General features: G+C 39.3%; 1 protein-coding gene across 2 annotated transcripts in view; it reads right to left on the bottom strand.

Annotated features, from left to right (window-relative positions):
- The window catches only part of cdkal1 (CDK5 regulatory subunit associated protein 1-like 1), a 231,923-nt gene that overhangs the window by 79,639 nt on the left and 127,605 nt on the right, over positions 1–24,679 (bottom strand). For both annotated transcript variants that reach the window (XM_034127949.1, XM_034127948.1), the window contains 2 exons: positions 23,101–23,267; positions 10,733–10,878 (listed from right to left, as the gene is read on the bottom strand). In XM_034127949.1, the coding sequence (XP_033983840.1) occupies positions 10,733–10,878; positions 23,101–23,267 (313 nt within the window). The remainder of the gene's footprint in view (positions 1–10,732; positions 10,879–23,100; positions 23,268–24,679) is intronic.

The raw sequence follows: 24,679 nt of genomic DNA, 5'->3' as shown, positions 1-24,679 counted from the left end.
CTCAACAAAATGAGAACAAACAGTCCGAGTCTCATGGTGATGTCATTCTGTTTCTGTTTGTACTTGCAGATTTTGTGGGTGGGAAACATCTACATGTACTTTCCCATACTAGTGTACACATATGCTTTGTTTGAGGAAAAAATAAAAATAAATATATTAATCAAATAAAGAAAATGTGTAATGAGTGAGGATATCCGTTAACTCAAACATGACCTCAGTCTTTCAGGAGCACAGATAACCTTGAGGCTCATGAGTCAAAGTCACATTAAAGCATTGCATTGATAAAAATGACAATGATAATTTATAGTCAGTTACTAAGGGACAATATTGACTGAACACTTCTGTGATGTTTTTCTTACTTACTTTAACTTACTTCTAATTCGTCGTGAAAAAGACAAGCTGATAAAGAACAGGAAACCAGAGTGAATCTTTACAACGTTAAAAACATGTTTTTGACTTTAAATCAAATGGGTTAAGAGTATGATAGAAACCACCTTGTTTTTCTACAGTAATCTGACAGGGTTGGATTGTTTTGCCACCTGCTCTTTGTGACCACAGGGAGGCATTGAGTTTCACTGCTGCTCTGACATGTTTTGAAGATGCCTGTCAGAGCAGTCATGGTTCTGTAATTCAGTATGTGTGTGTTCAGTTCTTTCTTGAGACAGGAAGGATAGATAATGTGGCCTAATAATAAATTAACACTACTTAATGAAGGAAACTCCTATAATTATAGTGAAGCTGTACATATCCTGTGTGTGTGTGCGTGCGTTTGTGGTTTGTGGGAAGAAAATATGGTATAATCCAGAGGAAGTGTCAATAAGACAGGGATGTGTTAGAAACTGCCAAGAGTCATTATCCACAAAGCCTTTCTCTTTCTCAGGTGCTTTCACACACACACAGACACCCATCCTTTAGTTTCAGCATGTTGCAAAGTTAATGACTCGTTCTTTGCAGTTTCCTGTTATTTAAACTGAGCCAATTCACAACGACACACTCGTTGACACACACGGCCAGGTATATAGCCAGGAAGGCTCTCTCTCCTCTTTTCAATCCTTTCTGGATGAAATCCCTTCTATAAACAAACACACATTAACAAGAAGACAAACTCATAAAAACTATTCCCATACCACACTCTGGAAACTGTTTTGAGTTTGTTTTGTTTCTGTGTGGGAGGAATCTACATATAAGCATCTACTGACACCATACATTTGTCACAAAATGCTTTGAGAGTCAACATGTCATTTTTCAGATAAGCGGGGGAAAGAAAATGGCAGGAATGATTGGTCGACAGGTTTAACATGTTAAGTCAGCTGGTATAAAAGTTACCCAGCTGCCAAAGGTTTTAACGGCAGTGTGGAAGTTACATTGTGTAATATATTTTATTTGTATATGTAGGGCCAAAAGAAAAAGGTACACAAACCACTTATTTTTTAGTACAACTCTTACGCTGTCCTTAAAATGCATGTTTGTATCTGTCTTTAAACTGATGTGTCGTTTTAAATAAAAACAAAAAAATAGGTTCATTATGTAGATCTGTACACAGATGTTCATGGGTGTAAAACTTCAAAACCTTTGAGGATAATATGGGGGGGGAAACTTAGTGGAGCTGCTGACTGATGCGTTTTAAACACTCAAATGTGCGTGTTTATGTGTGTGAGACCGTTTAATGTGCCTGCTATGACTAAAGCTAGCTGTTTGCTGTTCATGTTCTATTCTAGCTGTGTGGCTAAATAAGGGTTTGAAATGAAAGACAGAGTCAAAACACTGACAGAAACCCTTGCTGCTTCATTGGGTTTACTTGCTGAATCATCAGCTAGGGGGGGGAAAGAGAGAAGAAAGGGGGGGCAAGTCCCACCAGCGAGGCAGGTTATTCCAGCAAACCTGCCTCGCTCTCTTCCCGCCTCTCATTCCCTCACTTGTTTTATGTTTTGTTTTTTGTCAATGCCTCCAGGGAGCTGCCTTCCCTCCCACCAACTATTCAAGTGAAACATTAGCCCTGGCTGATACCTTAAACCCTTTAAGTGTGTGAGTGCATGTGTGTTAACTAATGAAGGTATGTCTTCAACAACAAACGAGCAACAACAAAGCGAGAGACTGGCTCCACATTGCACACATGGTGCAGTCACGCTACTGATGCATGTGTCCTGCCGTAACCCAGGGAGGTTTGATATATCCCTGTCACTCCTCGTGACTAATAGAGATGACTAACACGTGTATACACAGACAAAGATACACACACACACAACCACACAAACGCAACTGTCTTGGAGCCGTTTGTTTGGAGAGAAACAGTTGCCACACTCAAGAGAGACTGAGACACGCACACTGACAGAAAGTTTATCATCCACACATAATAACAACAGACACAGCTTCACTCTGCCAACACATTGGAGATTGCAAAACACTACTAACACTTAAAAAGGTATTTTTCTACTAGAAGGTTTAAGAAATCAATTGTTGAATGTTTTGTGACTCAAGAGTTTGTAAAAAAGGTCCTTCAGATACTTTTACAGGACCGAGTATCTGGATAAACTTTTTTTTTTTTTTTTTTATATATGGCTGTCTACCACCTCAAACCACTGGACCATGAGTGTCATAAAACATGACTTTCCATTCTTTGGGAATGTATATCAAACACAATCATTTTGGTTTCAAACATGCTATTTTGAAACAGTTTAAGTGTGCTAGTCAGAAACATTGATTTGAGCCTCCATCTAACCAAATGTCATATAAGTGAGAAACAGCATTATCATATCATATAAAAAAGGATTGATTATAACATGTGGCATGTAGGGGGTGAAAAGCAATAAAGAAAACAATAGGGTCAAGAGCCAGATTTAAACCCACTGTTGTATGAATATAAGCTAAGAATATTAGCTCTCTAAATCACCAAGGTGTTTTGACCAGCTGCCCATTTAAAAATGTGTGAAGTGATAAAATGTTCTTTCACTTTATAGATAAGACCTTGAGCCTTTAAAGTCAGATTTAAAACAATCTGAATAACGCAGACCACCCAAAGTTATGGCTCTCTGTTGCATTTGTATGTATTAGAATAAAGTGTTTCCTGTGTGAGAAAAGAGAACATTTTCCAGTAATAGCCCTTTCAAGACATTATAAAACAAAACCTCTTAAGTAATTGTGGATCATTTAATGAAATCAGGTGCAGATTATATAACAATGTTTTGCACGCAACCTGTTCAAGGGTGAACCAGTTCAAATTTTAAAAAAGAGGACAGAAAACGAAGAGTTGAAGGTATAAGTGATTTAATTAAAAGTGGAATACCAAAATAAGCGGTCTATACAACCCATAAAACCTTATTTTAAAATCTATTGTTCATCTTAAAGGCTTAAACCAAAGAAGAAATGGAATTAAACACAACAGAGCAGTGACCGAATCCTCAAATGGAGATTGGATGGGAGTGTTGGGTTCCTATAGGTCATGTTGGAGGCCAAGGGTCATTATACTGGTCAGCTGCTGAGATCACACAGATTGATCACCTGTTGACCTACCCAAATACTCATTTATTCGGGGGAATAACTGTAAAAACGACACAGCTGGACATCCGCTCAATATTATGTAAACTTCTATAATAAACTAAATAGAAAAAGTGCTGCTTTGTAGTTTAGGCTTGACAGGATTATTTTTGCTTTCCCTCATGCGAGTTTGTCTCCTTGGGAATCAGACCTCTATGGCCTGGGATTAAAAGGGTTTTCAGAGGTCAGGAACATATAACCTCCAGAGGAACCAACCTACCACCCTGAGGGACACCAGAGAAGGTCTAAGGGCCGCTCGATCCCCGGCCCTCCCCTATCATCTATCCCTTGCTGGTAACATGACAGCTTACACCCCCCCCCCTTACTGCTCAACCCAACTAACCTCAAAGTTCAACAGTAATACTGCCAGATTCTGCTCCACTGCACATATGCACAACAAACCCCCAACCCACAGACGCATTATATTCTTTTCCAGGCGTTTCATCTTTGGCCCCAGCGAATCAAAGACATTTAATCCTCGAGAACAGTTGAGGGAACATCAGCCAAGATATTATGGCAAACTATGTAACAACTGTGGAAAATCCTCTGACCACGTTCACTCACTCTATAACAGCCTTATTCCACCATAACCGGATTTTCTCCATACATCATTGCATAAAGACTGTACTTCATTATGTGATTTTAATTGATAGCAGCAGAGAGAAAAGGGTGTAAAATACGGTCTGTGTTGGCAGACGAGGACAAATTAACCATTTTAATGAAATAATTATCCTACTGATTGTTCGAATTATGCATGGCAGAAAACAATTCAGTTTTAACAAATTGGAAAAATGTGTTGTCATTAAAAAAAAAGGGTATTTTTAATGTATTTTTCCTCTTTGGATATAGAGGAGACCTACAGTATATTAAATTGTAAGCGAAATTGGGCTAAATATTATAGCAGAGAACAATTGAATTATACATACTATTACAATAATGCCATAAACGTGCCATGGAAGAAAGAAAACCCTGCAATGAAGGGATGAATAGATGTGCCCTTAATTGAACTTAATTTATTATAACAACAGCATTTTGTGTTTTAGTGGCATTTTCTTTGTTCTGCAGCTCAGTATGAACAAACCAGTCTTCCATAATGTCCACAATTTGAAGCAACATAAAATTGATTTTCTTCTATCAGTTCATCTGCACATGTTCCAATAAAGGTCAGAGAGGCATTGGTTTGCCATTAGATTTGAACGTGTGAATGAGTTTTAAGTGACAGGCGATTTGGGCATTCAACCTTCTACAGACCTAACTCGATACATGTTGAAGTGTGAAACAAATCAAACTGTTTGAACAGGCTGTCCTCTGGTCATCAGTGTGACAAATGTGTTTCTCTTTGCCCCCAGAGTCTGTTTGGTTGGTTTCTGGGGACATTTCAATACATACTTAATTAGTGTGACTTAGATTTGTTTTACTTTCCACTGCTGTAAACATGAAGCATTGTTCTACAAAAGAATATGCTGTTTTTCTCATGCAGTAATCTTTTCCAATTGTTTGGATTGAACAGTTGTAGCTTTGACTTTTTGACTGATATTTACTGCTTTGTGGTTCTTATTGTTATGACAAAAGAAACTACGCCAAGACTGACAAATAATGTATTTTCTTTGCTATGCTATGCTGTTATCTGTTTGTTTTTTGTGTAGTAGTGTACAGGTTTGATGATTATATTAAGAAAAGGACATTTTGATATAAAGTTATATATATATATATACACACATGATAGTGTGCAATTTCTTTTTTTCCTACACTTTTTCTCTCCCTATACTCTGATTCTGAGTGTTCATTGCAACACAATTACCAAAGTTAAAGATGAATTTGAGTGTAAGTATTATTCATTTACTATTTTATAATTTTTTTTATAGAAATTGCAAGGATATTGGTAGTGAATACAACAACTGTGTAGATAAAATCTCAGCTATGGCAGCCCTAGTTTCCTAATTTGTTTCTTTCCTCCAAGTTCAGGAGTAGTTAACAGTGGTGATGTATTTTTGCAAAAAAACACAAAGCCTCTCGTGGGAAAGAAAAATCAGCTACCTTTAAAAATGCATCATAAATGCTGCCTTAACCAGTTGAGCCCTGAGCCTGTTTTTCAGGCCTCAGGCTCGAAAATGACATTCCCAGAACAATTTACTATATCTTCCCTTCTAAAAGGGTTAAATTAATTATATTTTTTCTCAAAGCAATGATAAACCTGTGAGTTGGATGTAGAAAAGTCAGAATCAATATAGAATTTTTTTATTTTAAAGTAAATTCAGATTGAACATAGTAAAAAAATGTAAATTATAGTGTCCGTCCAAAAGAAAAAACATTACTTATAGTGAAAACCACCCTTGAATGATTGGATAGTAGACTAAAAGTTTTAGGAATCCAAACTATAACATATAATAAGTACCCTGTATCAAGATTGATGCAAAACAAGTTACCTTTATAGAGAGATTTAGAAGAAAAAAAACACTTCTGTGGTCATTTGGGTGCATTTTCCATATCGATGGCACCCCTTGGTCGATTTTGATGATTGACACCTCTTTTTAACCGTTAGAACCAATAGAATCGAGGAGAAGTTCCTAAAATCCATCTAAACATTACCCATTGGTGAATGAGTGATGCGTAGCCAGAATGACCAAAACCGGAAGCTGTCATACACTCTCGTAGCAGCTAATATGAAATCTCCGTTATTGACATAAATATGAAGATGGATTATCAGTAATCATTTCAAAGTGACACAGACACATTGGATTAACCTATGGATTAACCTTCAGCAGCGTCTTTATCGTTTTAATGCCATTGAACACAACTTTTGATGAGAACAACAGCATAGGTAAGAATTTCTCCCGTGTTTCCGCCGTGAAGCTACGTATTGTGATGTCTATGTTTGCTTTCCCTGTCGCAAGTTCTGATCGCTCAGTGATGATAGTTATATGTCTGGAATCTGTGGAATCTCAGCTTGCTAATCGATATCTTGTTTGTGCAGATACGATAAGTAATAAGGGTATTTTACATTGAGTTCTGTGCTAATTGCGTTAGCGTTTTTCGCTCAGGGCTAATTCAGAGCCTTTGTTATTACCCTTTTGTTTCGTTTAGCTAAACATGGTTAATATTGTCTTAAAGCTGAGTTTCTTCCCGTTAAGTGAGTATGACACATTTATAGTTTATTAAATGTTAAGAAGCCCTCAGACGCTGTTTCTTGCAAGATGTTGCGTTAACTGGTTAAGTACATAATGGAGTTCAAGATCCTCAGCTATGAAGGATGTCAAGGAGGGAGGTCTGATGTGTGTGTGTGTGCATGTTGGTGTATGTGTGTGAACTGGTTTTCTGTGATACGGAAGGCCAGAGGCGTTTGAACCCCCATGACCTCTGCAGTGTTGGCATTAAGCTGTTTGTAAAGAGAAATACATTTGTCTTCTGCTGTGTGTGTCAGTCAGATAAGCTCTGACCTCGCATATACCTGCACAAGGTTCCTGTCTGTCACATTCTTAAAAGGTGAACTTTACATGGCTCCAACAAAGGACTAATTGTAAGAATCTACATTAACAGTCACCTGTGAGTCTGACACACACACACACACACACACACACACACACACACACACACACACACTTCCCCTTTCACCTTGAGTTGTTCCTGTTTGCATGAGTGCACCAGTGCCAAAAGTAGAGTGAGTCAGTAAAAACACTTAATGAAATACTGCACAGAGAGCATCGTGTGGGGCCTTATTTTGCTAGATACATTTCAAACACAGCAAGAAAAATATATATAGAAACAGGCCCATGTAGCCTGTGGCTCAACAAAAACAAAGTTATAGACTGACTATTTCTGTAAAGGTGAGATTACAACAGATAAGATTAACCAGACCTTTGAATAGGAAGAGACTTGCCCAACATATACAAAAATAAAATAAAATACAAGATAATAATTACTACCGTAAGTCAGTGCTTCTATTTTCTATTCAATCTCGCTACAAAAACATAATGAGAACATACATAAGAAACATGTCTTAGATGTTAAAAGGCCTCCTCTGTTGCTACCCTTTCTCTTTTTGACATCTCTTAAAAGTGTCTGAAATATACATCTCAGGATTAGGTGCCTAAAAATATATCACTTCACTAAAGAAGATAGTGTGTGTATGGACACACACACACACACACACACACACACACACACACACACACACACACACACACACACACACACACACACACACACACACACACACACAACACACACACACACACACACACACACACACACACACACACACACACACACACACACACACACACACACACACACACACACACACACACACACACACACACACACACACACACACACACACACACACACACACACACACACACACACACACACACACACACACACACACACACACACACACACACACACACACACACACACACACACACACACACACACAGTGTTTTTTGGCTTGTCCAGCGCCCTGGCGTGTCTCCCAGACCCTGAATTGCACCCCGGCTATTACTGCTGCAGCCAAATGGGTCAGACCACTGAATGTGTGCTGGTATTGATTTCACACAACAGACATCACCAGTGTGTCTGAATGTGTGTGTTTAAGTAACAGAAGCCAGAAATGTAGTAACCACGCACACACATAAACAAAGAAAAAAAAAGGGGTAGCCAGACAGATTATGTAAACAACATCTTATGACCAACTCTGCGTGTGGCAAGTTGTGTGTCTCTGTGTGTGTCACTTTGTTTGAATTTCCTGCCCTTAAAAAAACAGCTTGAGACGGCTAAACAGTTACCTAAAACACACACACACACACACAGGCGCATACACACACAGATAAGCATCTGAGTCAGTGTTAAAGCAAAAACACTGTTATCACTCCTCAACTCAAGGCCCCTTCAGAAGGAACTTAAAAGGATTTTAAAGGAATGGTGAAGCCCTCAACTCTAGTGGAAGAAATGCCCGCACACTGCGCCCAATCAGAAGCTTTCAGTGCTAAAAGATGTGCTGAGAGGAAGATGGACAGACATGATTCAAATTTCAAGTTATGGACCTGTCGCCCACACATACACAAAGACAAAGAAACAAACAAGTTGAATATGACAGATGGAGAGGGAGAAAATTAAAAATAAACACTGTAGTTATTTTCAAGAAGCCCTTGAGAAACAAGAAATCCCTGGATAAAAAAAATCAAAAACAGAAACATTTAATTATAAAGTCTTTAGTATGCTATACATAACATTTCAGAAGTATTTATCATTACACATGTATTTCAAATTAATACTATATCTACTATCTACCTTGAGCAAAGCACAACTAAAATAAGTGTGTGGGACAAACAAGAAGAGGCTGCTGTTTTCCAGATGGAAGTGGCCTGTTATAATATATTGTAAAACCATTATTACTTCTTATAAAATGTCACTCATTTGAGATGATAGAGCAGTTAATTGTGCATGCTAATTATTTAGATGTTTTAATATTATATATATATGGCAATTTTAAGCAAAAAAATACAATGGGGGGTGAACAGAAAATGTCAAATGTATGTTAAGTTAGTGTTATGGAGTTCAAGACAAGAGAAAAGCAAGTCGAACAGAGACGTACTTCAAGCTAGAGAAGTATGTTGGGTTTCTACACAGTGCCAGAGGGAAATATAAAGGGGAGTTGAGGACGACAGGATGGGAGACGCGTGTGGAGAAAGAGGTAATGTGAGAAACGGAGAGAAAGTGTGTCAGAGTGATCATCAACAGATATACTGACTCACATAGTGGCTGATGCACAAACACTGTCCATATAGTTAAATGCACTAAACTTCAAACCGATAGCTGTACAGTGACCTAGATGAAAGTCTTGTTAACCCAGTTGTACATTTTATATTTAAGCCTATGGCTTGACTGTTGACCTACATGAAGCAGCTACATGAAATCTATTGATTGCTGCAGTACATGCATCTCATCTGCTTAGAGAAAACTCGACGTGAACCAAATTAATTTAATCTGCAACGTCAAAAGACAAGACTGCAATGGGAACATATAGATATTACTATATAAGATCTATATATGGGATTGAGATAAACATACTTCAGCAGAGAAAAGTGCAATGAAGCAGACATACCTTAGTCGGTACTAATCTCAAAACATGCATTGTGTCATTTAATTCCATGGAAGATTATTACTTCCTTAAAAATAAGAGGTTATCATCTGGCAAGAGCAATAACATGCTTATACATACCATTGCATGAATAAAGATGTTTGTTCTTAATCACACAATAAAACCTAGAGATTCAGGCCAGAAATGTGATCCAACCTCATTTTAATATGGATCCCCTTTAAGCGTATTATCGGAGCAACAATTCTATATTTATTGACTACTTCTGACATGCACTGCCTTAATTAATTGAACTCAAATTCCATGACAGATTATCTTTTATAAAGGAGAAGATTAAGTTTGCATCACTCTTATATTTGTCAAAGATCAAATCCATGCTCTATGTGCATTTTTCAAATAGTATTTTTTTTATGGTGGGGCTGTAACTAATCCATACCAGGAGAGCACATGTTAAGCTCCATGTCTGTGTTTATTTTGGAATAGTATAGCTCGAGTGCGGCACTAAGTTCTCCTTCAACTTGTCTATTAAATCCATGTTTGAAATGTGTAACCTTGTAAAGTAATGTTGTGATAAATGAGAAGTGAAATAAAGATGGAAAGACTGAAGCAAAAGAGAGAGGTTTAGAAAAGAACACATCAATGTTGTCCTTCAAAAAGTAAAGCTTGCTTTCATTGTTTGTAAAAAGCATAGATGGTATACGCTTGGCAGTACGATGAATTATACTTTCTAATATCTCTGCTGAAATGTATTGTATCTGAGGCGGTACATGAACCAAAGTCTAGCTAATTCACTTTTTAACTTTTTATACAATTGATTGTGATCGAGTGTGATTACATATGAAAGTGGCAATATATGGAATGAGTAAAGACATACAGTTTGCAAAACCACTAATATTATTGTACAAATCTCACCTATATGAGTCTAAAAGTGAAGTATTGAGAGACAAAGGGAGAGAATAAAAGAAAGAGATGAGAGCTTGGACACAGGCACCCACACAAACAAATGGCTATTCACAATGGTCTGCTAAATAGCTGAAGAAGTGAGAGGAGAAACATATAAAACGTATATTGGTGACATCAGGACACATCCTGTCTTACTTCTCTTTGAGGAAGTCCACCACTTTCTTGAAGTCATCGATGCAATACTCTCTCTTCATGTCCATCAGGACGCTGTCTGAGGCCGACTGCACAGGAACATGAAGGAAGCCATAGACCCGCGGATGATTTAATATCTTAGCCATCTCCTAATGACACAGAGAGAAGAAAAATATAAATAAAAAGGGGTTACATTTTGTACATGCATGGAGGGGAAAGGCAATAGGGGTGAACAAGTGCGAGTTTGTTTCCATGTTACATATGTTAGTGTAAGTCTTAACTGCTGTTGCTCATATGTTTTCAATGAGGGATAGCAGATAGAAGAAGGCCACTCTTATGTTGTTCACTTTAAAAATGCATTGTTTTACAACTCCTCAATCAATTTGTTGATCTTAAAATACGTGTGTTTCAAGGCACAAACGTTATTCTACAACCTACATTATGTAGAAACGCAGAATGTAAAGATTTAATTTAGATACATTTCATTTATTTAAAACTTGTATCTCGTTTGATTAACTGCTACACAACACTGACGGCCAGACTTTTTCTTTTTAAATCTGCACTTTGTAAAAGCTCTAAGGTTCATTTTGATACAAATAAGATTTATAATGTTTTGAATAGTAGTTTTTTTGTTGGATAACCATATTATAATTAACATTTAAGTTACAACTGCTAGTTGACAAACCTAAGACTAAAGGACAGACATGATGAACAAGTGGTTTCCATAAGCCTGGGAAGTTATGAATCTAAGGTCAGAAAATGAAAGCTCTGTGGGTATTTGAAGTGATGAAGTGAATGCAAATGGAAAGAAAAGGCAACATCTCTTAGGGATGAATGATAGCTGCTAGCTTTAGATAGGATAAAGGTTCCATTAACATTCCCGACGCTTTCTGCATTCTTTTCACTCAAGACCTTCTACAATACACTGCCTCTTTTCTTTTGATTTTCTATGCCTCTTATACTGGAACAAATTAATAAAAGCATCTGGCAGAATTCATCATGTACCCACTATATCCAAAGTCCAAGGAGTCAAGGCTGCACCAGTAGGGGTTCTTTATGTCTAAAAATCCAAGAGCTTTTACTGAAGAATAAAGATCCACATCTAAGATAAAAATGGTGAAAAATAAATAAACATGAAGAAAATAATCTCTTTCTGGCCACCTTTGCTTTTACACTGAAGAGTCATACCAATGGTTGATGTACTGTATAGTATGAGCTCACCTTAATAACGGCATTTTCTAGAATTCAGGAAACAGGTTTTAAGTTATTTTGCAAAACGAATAAACATATTAATATAAGGCGTCAGATAAACATCAGACTGTGATGTTCAGTTTATTCTGGGAGTCGTGTTTTAAGGTGAAATGTGTAGAAACTGCAGTAATCGTGAAAAAAGAGACATTCAAAAAACTGCCTTCCTCCTCAGGATTAATTTGAAAAACACAAAATTATATTTTTCAATTAAGGCAATCATACCCAGATATTTAAGATCTGTAATTTTAGTTTATTGATACCATTTCAGCAGAAACCCTTTAGCTCATGTATGCATCCAGCCGAATTGAAGAGGGAGGTAAAAACATGTTTTTCTTTAGAAGCAACATGAGACTTTGAATCGTGTTTTTGTCTCAGCTCCTACCCTTTAACCAAGAACCATTGCAATATATTATGTGAATTGTAATACATCATGTTAATTGGAAGAGTTAAAGGTTTTTTTTTTCTTTCATTTCTACTTTCATTTCCTCAGTAATAGAACTGGAGAGCACAGATGTCAGATTTCTTCTGATGGACATAATCAGGATGCTATCATTACCATGCTAATCACCACATAAGGAGAAGGAGAAAAAGAGAGAGGAGGAAGAAATGATTTAATGATTTCCTACAAGAATATGCTGATTGCAGTCCGTCTTCTCAATTAAGATCTATTGTAGAACGTTCCCTACTTCACACGCACGCACATGCGCACGCACACACACAAAGCTCAGTTGCAGCTCACCACAGGGGGTTGACCACTAGAAGCTGCAAATTAGAAATAATTAATTCGGTTGGAAAATGGAGCTTGATTGGTGACAGAAATCAGCTTGCTGTGTGTGTGTGTGTGTGTGTGTGTGTGTGTGTGTGTGTGTGTGTGTGTGTGTGTGTGTGTGTGTGTGTGTGTGTGTGTGTGTGTGTGTGTGTGTGTGTGTGTGCGTGTGTGCGTGTGTGTGTGTGTGTGTGTGTTGTGTGTGTGTGTGTGTGTGTGTGTGTGTGTGTGTGTGCGTGTGTGTGTGTGTGTGTGTGCGTGCGTGTGCGTGGGGGGGAGAGAGAGTGGAAGGAAAACGTGTAAAGGAACATGCACTTATATGTTTTTAAAGCTTTAAGGGTAAAACAATAGCAGATTGATTATGTATCCATGAGGTATTTCTAAGTTCTTATAAGTTACTCTGATTTGAGTGTGCTTTAAAATGTTTGAAAACCACAGAATTGCAATACAGGGAGGTTCAAAAGAAGATCTAACGTATACATGACTTCATCCCATTCAGCATTTCATCAGACAACTGACAATACCATCTAAAAAATTCTTACAGCATATATCTTTTGTGCTATAGGAGTGAACTGCACTACACATAGTAATGGTCTGTGTGGTAATATTTATTTAACATAAGCGTTTAGTTTATTTAATAAAAGAGCACATGTTCAATGCGAAAAGTGACCGTAGATAGATTACTTCAGTTGCGATTTGGCGCTATATATATATATTATATATATAAAAAAAAAAAGAATTTAAATTAAAAAAATCCCAAGACAATGGTAGGGGAAACACTGAGCGAACAGCAGGTCTGCCTGATGATAATTATGTGCAGGTCACAATAGGTGCATTAAGATAAGGCTTAAGCTACAGTCTATACTGTATACTGTATAACCTGCATACTGACACAATTGCAGAACTTTGATTGTCTCAGTATAGGGATTTGTTACTGTATTTGTGTAACTGACTATATATATGTATCCGTTACTTGTCGTTACACATTGATTTTACTTTATGAAAAAATGCTTTGACCTGCCTTGCCCTTCAGTATGTATACTTCTACAGTGTATAGTATTATGTATAGTAGTATGCTGCTCCAGTCTCATTAGATTAACGGACAATGATAGCTACCCAATGGCTCCAACCGAGCCTACTGATCAGTTGTGCGTATGTGTGTGCGTGCATGTATGAATGTGTGTTGGGAGGGTGAATGGGGTATCGGCAGATGGCATGCTAGTTTGAGTAGCAGGGCACGGCTAATGGCAACTTGGATTAATCTATAAAGGGAGGACTTTTCATTCACACAAGCCATTTATCTTGTGTGCGTGGGTCTGACAGAGAGAATCCCATCCTCCAATGATTATACAGTACACTGATAACCATCTCTCTTGTTACCGATCCCTGTGGAGTTGAGGCCTTTTCAACGTTTGACTGCTGCTGACAGACAGTTTAGTGAGTCTGAAGTGAAAATGATGCCGTGATGCCGTGATGAAGATATCGCTCAGCGGTGCCCAGTGGCAAAAATGAAAGTGCCACTTTAATGCCTCTGCTCCCGGGAGGATGAACTATCCAGCTCAGAGCACAATTTCACAAAGGGAAATCAATCAAGAATTGTGCAAGGGGGATTTTGTTTTGTTTTTGTAGCGTTTAAAGCAGTATAATATTGTTTCTCAATCTGTGCCCCTCCCCCCAACAGGCCTATCTCCCCCATTCATACAACCAGACACACAATCCTTTGATCTTTGCTTGATCAGCTCAAATAAACCAGAAAGGACACATCTTAACTGGCTTAGCTCAAAGGACCCAATATCTACAGCTTGAAATCAGATATGAATAAGAAAGAACATAAACAAAAAAAGAGAGCGAGAGCAGATAAAAGATAGTTTGGCTCCAAGCATTCTCACTGAGGAATAAAACCTCTAACCGGTATACAGATGCTTTACGGCTATTCATATCCTCCCTTTTAGTTTTTAGAGAGTTTGCATAAACTGGTCGATGGGGGTAACTGCTGATATGTTTGGATAAAGTCGTCTATGTCTGTGTTGCTAATAACTGCCTGGAAGTTATTAAGCAGAGATGTCACACAAAAGATATTAAAGAAAAATATTAAAGAAATGCTCATATTACATTTTGTTTAAGACAAAAACAGGCAGAGGAAGAGTAGCTCAATGTAATGTTCTCAGTTAGCCAGGTTCAATACTGTATGTATTTTCCCCATGCATAAAATCTCAATGAGACGTGAAATGTGTGCTATCCTGACCAGATAGGACTCTCTTGCTGAATCAGAAATCTGTGTAAGTTCTATTTTTGTCTCTAGACCTCTCTGTTTCATTCATTCTACTCTGTATAATTGTTCTATAGTTATTCTGGCTAAAATTGTGTTTTGAAATCTCAGAACAGCTAAAAAACCTGTTTTGCAGGCTGAAATCTAGGTAACTAACTTTTTCAGAAATCTTAAAAAACTGAAACATTTGCTTCTTAGGGTTCACTTTGACTAGGGTTCTCTTTAACTAAACAATTGTACAAATACTGAGTGCTTTACTAGGGGTTATTGTAGTAGGGTTATCTTAAAACCTCTGTAACTAGGGTTTAGTCTGACACTTGTCTCAAAAAGTGCAGTACAATAGGCCTGAAGGCTCAGCTGATTGCGTGAAGTGAGACAGTTTCAGTTGGTGCCCATCAGCTGCAGAGAGTTAACTAATTAAAGGGGCGTAGGCCCACAGCTGTGACAACTCAGCAATCAGGACTAGTGTCCATTTTAGGCTGCTCTTTCCTGGAGCGTCAGACAGACGAAGACAATAGAGTCCTGCGGGAGTCACGAGGGATGCAAAGAGGAGGCAAATCCTACTTTGATTGAGCTAAGTATCGCTGGTGTTTTTTAGCCCCTCATGCTAAAACATGTGTATATATTCCATTCCTGTTCATGTGTCCCCTCGCAATTACTACTGGCCCAGTGTATCTCCTAATCGTTATAACCGGCCTGCTCTCGTCTATCCCACAAGCTCCACTGCGATCCAACATCTAGTTACAGGTGGCCTGTGGAACTGCCAGTCAGCTGTTCCTAAGGCTGACTTCATTTCTGGCTACGCTTCCCTGCAGTCTCTGGATTTCCTTGCTCACACTGAGACCTGGATTACTCCATCCAACACATCCACCCCAGCAGCTCTCTCCACAGCATATTCCTTCTCCCATACACCCAGACCCACTGGAAGAGGAGGTGGCACTGGTCTCCTGCTCTCTCCCAAATGGAGCTTTTCCCTCTATCAACTACCTAACTTCACTCCTTCCACCTTTGAATTCCATGCCGTTACTGTAACCCATCCTAGACAATTATTAACCATTGTTGTTCTCTACCGTCCACCAGGCGCCTTGGGAGACTTCTTGGAGGAATTAGATAATCTCCTCTCACACATCCCGGAAACTGGCCCTCCCACTGTACTTCTCAGAGACTTCAACCTCCAGACAGAGAAGATATCTGAACTAACATCTCTTTAAACCGCCTTTGCTTTCTCACTGTCTCCGTCCCCACCAACTCATAAAGCTGGCAATGTCCTTGATCTCATATTCTCAAGGAACTGCACTACTTCTAACCTCTCTGTAAACCCGCTTCACACCTCTCCGAACACAACAAACTAATCTCTTCTAATTCTGCACCTGTCCGCCGTAACCTTCGTTCCCTCTCCCCCTCTACTCTTACCATCCTTCGGGCAGCTGAGCAGAAATGGTGGAAATCCAAACACCATGACGACCTCCTAACCTATCAGGCTCTCCTCTCCTCTTTCTCTGCTTCGATCTCTCAGGCAAAAAGCACTTTCTTTCAAGATAAGATCCATTCTTCCTATTCCAATCCCAAAAAACTATTTTCTATCTTCTCCTCCCTCCTCGAACCCCCCGCCCCCTCCCCCTCCTCCTTTCTGCCAAGCGACTTTGTTAACTACTTTGAAAAAAAGGTTGATGATATTCGTTCTTCATTTTCCGACTCACCTTTACTCACCACTGGGTCACCAGACCCACCGTTCACCCACACACTAACCTCATTTTCCCCTCTCTCTCCAAGTGAGGTTCTTACCCTCATTACCTCTGCCTGTCCTACCACCTGTCCTCTGGACCCTATCCCCTCAAACCTCCTTCAGACTATCGCTCCTGATATTCTACCGTTTCTCACCCATTTCATCAATACTTCTCTAACTTCTGGTCACTTTCCAAACAGTCTCAAGGAGGCAAGAGTAAACCCTCTCTTAAAGAAACCCACTCTCAACCCGTCTGATGTTATAAACTACAGGCCTGTCTCTCTCCTCCCGTTTCTGTCTAAAACACTTGAACGCGCTGTCTTTAAACAACTCTCCTGTTATCTCCATCAGAACAACCTTCTTGATCCGCACCAGTCTGGTTTCAAGGCAGGTCACTCTGAGAAACTGCACACTGCTAAAGCAGCCTCCCTCTCCTCTTTCATCATCCTTTTGGACCTGTCTGCTGCATTTGACACGGTGAACCATCAGATCCTCCTTCGCACTCTCCAAGAACTTGGAGTTTCAGGCTCTGCACTTTCCCTCCTCACCTCATACCTCAAAGACCGCACCTACAGGGTAACTTGGAGAGGGTCCGAGTCCGACCCTTGTCAATTAACTACAGGGGTCCCTCAGGGCTCTGTCCTTGGTCCCCTCCTCTTCTCTCTGTACACAAACTCGCTCGGATCTGTCATTAGCCCGCATGGTTTTTCATACCATTGCTATGCTGACGACACCTAATTAATTCTGTCTTTTCCCCGCTCAGAGACCCAAGTCGTCGCACGCATCTCTGCTTGTCTAGCAGACATCTCTCAGTGGATGTCTGCTCACCACCTCAAGCTCAAGCTTGACAAGACTGAACTGCTTTTTCTTCCGGGAAAAGATTGTCCCACTCTTGACCTAACAATCAACATCGGCCCCTCTGTTGTTTCCCCGACTCAGACTGCAAGGAATCTGGGTGTGACCCTAGATAACAAACTGTCCTTCACTGCAAACATCGCTGCTACAACCCGCTGCTGCAGATACACTCTTTACAACATCAGGAGGATACGTCCCCTCCTGACCCAGAAAGCGACGCAACTTCTGGTCCAGGCTCTCGTCATCTCACGCCTAGACTACTGCAACTCCCTCCTGGCTGGTCTACCTGCATGTGCCATCCGACCTATGCAGCTCATCCAGAATGCAGCGGCTCGTCTGGTCTGCAACCTTTCAAAATGTTCCCACACCACACCACTCCTCTGCTCCCTTCACTGGCTTCCAGTATCTGCTAACAAAGCACTTTTATATACTAACAAAGGACTGGCTTATCTAAAGCCAGTTGAGTAGCACTTGAAATGTTTTGGCTCTATGAAACCTAATGTACTTATATGATTCTGTTTTCTTCAAGTTTGTATCTTCTTGGTCGAATGCACTTATTGTAAGTCGCTTTGGATAAAAGCGTCAGCTAAATGCAATGTAATGTAGTCAAAACATGTCAGATGTGTGCAAATGTTTACATATACTATACATTTTCACATTGATTAATGTATTTTTCGCAGCAACTGCATTTATACTTTTTGGTAGTGTAAGAATTATAATACTGTTGGATCCTACATTAACTGATGAAAAATTGCTTGCACAAAACATATTTCATAATGACGCTCCGAACAAAAGACACCTGTTGACAAAACATTCAATCATTTCAAGAACATCGAGAAACGGTCTCATACTTTTTCTTGTACTCATTTAAAAAATGACAAAATAAAGTCAACAGACTATTGTTTCAAACAAAACATCAACCTTGATGTAGAGGAGCCACTCACATTGGGGAAGAAATGTTTAACTTATAAACAAAAATATATTTCTGAAGCAGACACATTTGAAATCAAGCATTTTACATCAATTCTTATTAGGGAAAAGATGAATAAATCTTTCTTCTTTGTCATTATTAGTATATGTCACATTCTTCCTCATATATGGTGGTATTGGATAAGGACACGTTGGTGATTGCATCACAACAACACACAGGCACAGACAGATTCCCCAGAGTGGCAGCCTGCAGACGGGTTACAGTCTGGTTCAAGTGAATGTTCTGAAGCCAAATCAGAATAAGTAGCAACTAGCTGCATTCACACACACACTCACAGACGAGCCCACGCTAGAGTATTAGCAGGGTTCACCCAGGGGAGTCTGGAGAGGAAATGATTCTACAAGCTGTTCCCAGGATAATACGTTGGGTCCCCGTGTGTGTGCACTGGCGCACACAAACACACAGGCGGTGGGAACTGTGTTCAGCAGCAGATAGAGAAACTCAACTCCCAATGGTATTAAACATTTCAAACACTTCACACAATTTTCCCTGGAGGGTATACTGAGGCCTGCTGTACCACACAGAGTGCAGATGGAACCTGTGTATTGCACAGTAAAATGGGAAATTAAGTGCAGAAGTAGCATTTTAATGGCGTGGTATTGTGCTGTGTGCAATCAGATTTTTTTGTGGAAAATAATATATTGCCAATACTGTACTATTAAGCATCTTCCTTATTATGATGACTGTATGAAGTCGTATTACACGACAATTATTAATTCACCGCAGTAAGTCCGGACTCATCATTCAGAGGAACATCAGAATAGCTTTACTATGAGAATTCATTTGTCGCCGGGTCCCTCACACAATGCTACATTAGGCCTCTAATGTAGAGGGGCTCCCAAAGGCTTCATTAACATGAAAATGGTCTGAGAGGGTGTGTCTGAGTGTCTGCTCATACAGCTGTGCTAGAGTGAATATCGGAGTGTGAAGGTGAGAGATGCGTTTGTGTCTGTCAGTGACTGTGTGTATTCATGTGTGTCAATGCTTGTGTCCTGGGTATGAATAATATCAGGCCACGCAGAGGTTAGCACACATATTTGCCTACAAATGCTTTAAATGTAGCATTTTTTTCCTGACTGTTTTGGATGCTTTTTGAATGATGCAAGCAAAAAAATGTTTTACATCAAGCTAGCGCATCAGACTACTGAATGAGAACAGCATATCTGATGAATCTCTAGTTGAACTGAAATAAGCTCTGCAGAGGATGGTTAATAGACAACTGCTATTTCATCCATCCCAGGCTGACTGATTGCTACGTACGAGCAGGCTACTTTCACACCTCATTTACTGAGTCTCCTAGCATGCTAGATTCAATCACACACATACACCCACGCAAAATCGCTCGTGCACAGGTACACACACACACACACACACACACACACACACACACACACACACACACACACACACACACACACACACACACACACACACACACACACACACACACACACACACACACACACACACACACACACACACACACACACACACACACACCACACACACACACACACACACACACACACACACACACACACACACACACACACCTTATATAGGATGACCTACTGTTACCATTGTGACAGCATTCAAGCCAATCATTTACAGTATAATCAGCAAATGGACAGACGATTATATGGATGGAGAGATTTCTTTTAAAATGTTTAAAAATATAACATTTCGAGAGAGAAAAAAAACCACTCTAAGATGCTTTTTTACTTGCAACTACTCCAGTAAAAGTGTCCAGTGACTGCACAATGCAATCAACTAAAATGTCAGAGACAAGTGGCCCATGATAGCGATTGGGCCTTTAACTGCTCCAATCAGCAAATGGTGCTATGAGGCTGTCAGGAAGGACCGGCAGCACGTTGGAAGAAATTGTGTGTTCTGGTGTGACAGAGGGAGACAGCGCAAAAGTGTTGATCTCAGGGAGAGAGGGTGATCTTTCAGTAGGAAGTGGAGAGGTTGCTTGGCCTTTTCAGATTCAATCAAAGCCATTCAGTATGACGCTGTTATATAAGCACTGGTGTTCACCGAAAGAGGAGACAGCGGGATATCATTTGGCCTTTACTTAAGATGAAGGATAAAGCTACTTCAGAGATTTGGCCTTAATCATCATTACACCGTTCTTATTTCAGTGATTGCCACCACCACGAGAGGAATTGGAGAGGAGAGAAAAAAGACGAGGTGAAAAAAGAGTAATTACAAAGAGAAAAACTAAAGTTTGAAAGGTAGGGGAAGTGATGACAGAATTACAACAGGGAAAACAAGAATATGAAGAATTACAGAAATACAATCTTTTAAGGAGAAAGGGGAATAAAAACAAGTATCAGAGAGGACAAAAAGGCAAAATTAAAGATGAAGAAATGAGACCTCAGACTCAAGGAAGAGTAAAAAGGAAATAATATGGCAGGTTTCTTGTTTAATGATTGAGCTCACAACCATTGCCAGAATGGAAAGTTTATAAGTAGGTCTAGAAGAAAGAAAAAAAGGGAAAGTGTGTGTTGGGGGGTGTGTAGAGAGGGGCAGGCAGGGGAGAAGTGGAAAGAGAAGATATGATTAAGGGTAAATGGGGGACAGGAGCAACAAAAGACAATGATAAGTAAAAGTAAAGCACCCTTATCTTCTTTATGTAGGTTAATTGACTGAGGAATTAATGCTTAAAAAGATATAATTCAATTCAATGCATGGACGTGAGGAGTGAAAAGGCCGGTAGCATATGAGATGATTCTTAGCATACACACACACACACACAGACAACGCTAGTGTGTCGTCCTAGTATATTTCTAATTATCAGTTAATTGTTATTCCCTATCATTAGGAGGGTGGTTTTTTAATTGTAATGTAGCCAAGCAGAAACCCTACCTATACATGTGGGGGACAATTAGCCACCTCCATTAACCCCTGGTTAATTACAACCACCATCGCTGCTTCCCACAGCACTTTCCCACGTTCTTTTTAGCCCTCTTCTCTATCCCCGGGCCTTCATCCCCAATTTCTGCCCTCATTTCATTTAGTTATGACTTCGAAATCTCTACAGATTGTTGGAATCAAAAGTACATCTGTTGTGAACTGGACTGGCTTCTTCTTTTTTTTACCTAAAAGTTTTGTTTCATTGTAGTTTTATAGGTTACCATAACCCTATATCAGCCCTCTTAGCAGTCTTTTTTTTGGTCCCCTATTCTGTTCTTTCCAAACCATTTTCCTCAGATATGAGACTGTGAATCCTAACAGGGAAGATAAACGATATTACTTGATGGTTAAAAATGATTGTGACAAATAAACCAAAGACAAAAAAGAGGAAGCTAACCCCTGACATACACATAAAATCGTCATATTCAATTTCCCTCTTTTCTTGTGATTATCCTTTTCTACTTATCTGCTTAAGTTGCCTCAAATGTACACAGTTAAAGCCATACTGCTGAGTCCGGTGGCAACAATAAGTGTTGTGCTTTTCAGCCATGATATGTTGACAGTTGTTCAAATATTATATGTCACCACACAAGAGAAATAAGAGCTACATTTAGGTCCATTTTCATAGAGCAGACACACATATGCTGCAGATCCAATGACCAACATTGAACCCTCTTCAACGTTAGCAAAACTCAACCCTCAGTTTAGTTCTAAATCATGGAATTGTACAGAATAACAATATAATTGTACAGAATAACAATATGATTACAGAATTAAATTTAGGTTTCAGTCATTTCTCTTGCACATTCATTTCAATTGGGCAAATGGGCTGTGGTCACTCAACCCTCCCATGTCCCCATACCCTCCGTGTCACAGAGTTCTACTATCCTCTAGGCTCAATGTGTGTGTCAAGGCTGAACTTGGACAACTCTAAAATAATTGGGACAAAGTAACGCAATTTCTAAATAGCAGTTTCTGTTTAGTTGTTTTCCTTTCTCTTTTCTCTTTATGTGTTGACTAAAAGCAGAGACTGGGCATGCATTTTGTACATTTTTAGTGGAACATTGTGATACAATCTAATAGTATGTTGTCACCCTAACACTTCAAGAAGCAATAAGTACAAAAAAAGTAATTTAAATGATGGAAAACGCATGTCTGACAGAGACAAACATACAAAGAGAGAGGGGGGTAAAAAGAGAAATGGGGAGCGAGAAGAGAAAACAATGTCCATTGTTCCATTAGGGAAGACAATAATGGCTGATAAAATGAGGTTGCTAAAGAGGACACAATGGTCCGTAATTGACTCATTAGGGAGAGAAGAGAATGAACTGCACTAATGAGTGCAGTATGAGCGCTGCAGCTAAACTGCTTGGTAAGCAAAACAGACAGGCATTAAGTTTATTAAATCTAGGCAAAGCAATATTATTAGTTTGAAGAATGGGATAGCACATAAGTCCAAAGGGACAAGAACAAAACGGTAACAAAAAAAAAGCAAAACTCAGCCGTGCCTAATTATTTTAGTTTGTATTTATCAGTGGTGACGTATTCTGTTTGATGGTACTTCTGGCTGAAATGGGTCAACATGTACTGTGCATACCTCTAGGTGTTCCAGGATATACGGTGGGTTGGTCATACCCAGCCTCAGCATGGCTCCTTCAGGGATCTCCTCCACCAGTCTCCACAGCAGTGTGGGCAGGTCTGTGCCTATGTCTCTCCCGTAGGCACCTGTGTCTTCACTGGTCAACCAGATCTCACACACTCCCTCTGGAAAGAGACAGAAAAACAAGAATTGAACATGCTTAATATCTAACTTTGTTATTTTATAGTTTTGAAAAATATATCAAATTAGCTTGATCTGTAGTATTCTGACATCTTGCGAGTCAGTTGATATGGTTTATCAGTGGTGATACAGATTTTTCATACAGTATGCTTCTCCATAAACAAACTGACCAGTATATTATCAATTGATAATGGCTCATCCAACTGGACCTGCAGATACACCTAGTGTTTTTGGAAGCAAGCAGCACGTGTCATTTGTTTGGAAGAAACCATATAGTAATCATTTATGTTTCATTTGAGCGTGTAATCGGTTATAAGAACTAACTCTTGTAAATAGCCTTTTTTTACACAGCTTATTTATTGATTACCTACATTTCTAAAAAAAGGAATTTGTTTTGTATTGATAATGAGCATGGCTTTCTTCAGGTTTCAGCTATGATACATACATTAAACATTTTCCCAGTTTCATAAGAATGGCCTGATCAATACAGGATATTTAATCATGCTTTTACCGCATTGGCCAGCCCAAGCAACATCACTACTCCACCATCACAGTAGCTTTTCATAAGTATTATTATTTCATTACCTTTATGAGTCTCTTGTTGTCATTGCCTAAATGCACCAATGCTTTGGCAGAACCTAGGCACTGACAAGTATTAAAAATGCCCGTCCTCTAATCGGCATTTCAGGAGTGTGAAGGTCAAATACAGCAAGAGGGGAAGATCTACTGGCTTCATGCTAAATTAGTGCTAGAGCTTAATGATCTAACTGTCATTTGGCTGTAGGTCTGGAAATGGTTGAGTGTCTGCTTAAGTTATGTGCTACGACATATCATATCATGCAGGCACACAAAATACATTTGCACTCGTGGGGGCACAATCTGAAGTACACACAGACGAACAAATACACACAGAAAACCACACAACCTTCATTATCATTAGCTGTGCAGAGACAGACAGAAAGATGCATGTGGTCATTCAGAGAGTAAAGATGGTGTTTGGCTAATTGGACCGTTCGTGTGTGTGTGTGTGTGTGTGTGTGTGTGTGTGTGTGTGTGTGTGTGTGTGTGTGTGTGTGTGTGTGTGTGTGTGTGTGTGTGTGTGTGTGTGTGTGTGTGTGAGAGTGAGAGAGAAAAACTGTGTTTTAAAGACATGCATAGGCTAGATAGATTAAAGATGATGACAGTATAATTGTCCGGAGTGAAAGAGTTTCCAAAGCTCATCATCATTGACATTAAGATGCACTAATGATTTCTGGAGCCAGCCAGGTCTAAATGCACCATCAGAAACATCAATCAATCACACGTGATCAGATCTAAAGGCTTACACACACGAATGCACTCACTCACCCACACTCACACACTATACAAGAATGCATTTGCTTCAGTATGCAGTTAA

Source organism: Trematomus bernacchii, unplaced genomic scaffold (assembly GCF_902827165.1).
Source record: "Trematomus bernacchii unplaced genomic scaffold, fTreBer1.1, whole genome shotgun sequence".
Taxonomy (NCBI): Eukaryota; Metazoa; Chordata; class Actinopteri; order Perciformes; family Nototheniidae; genus Trematomus; species Trematomus bernacchii.
Note: the sequence above shows the minus strand (reverse complement) of the source record. Positions and strands in the feature narration are given on the sequence as shown.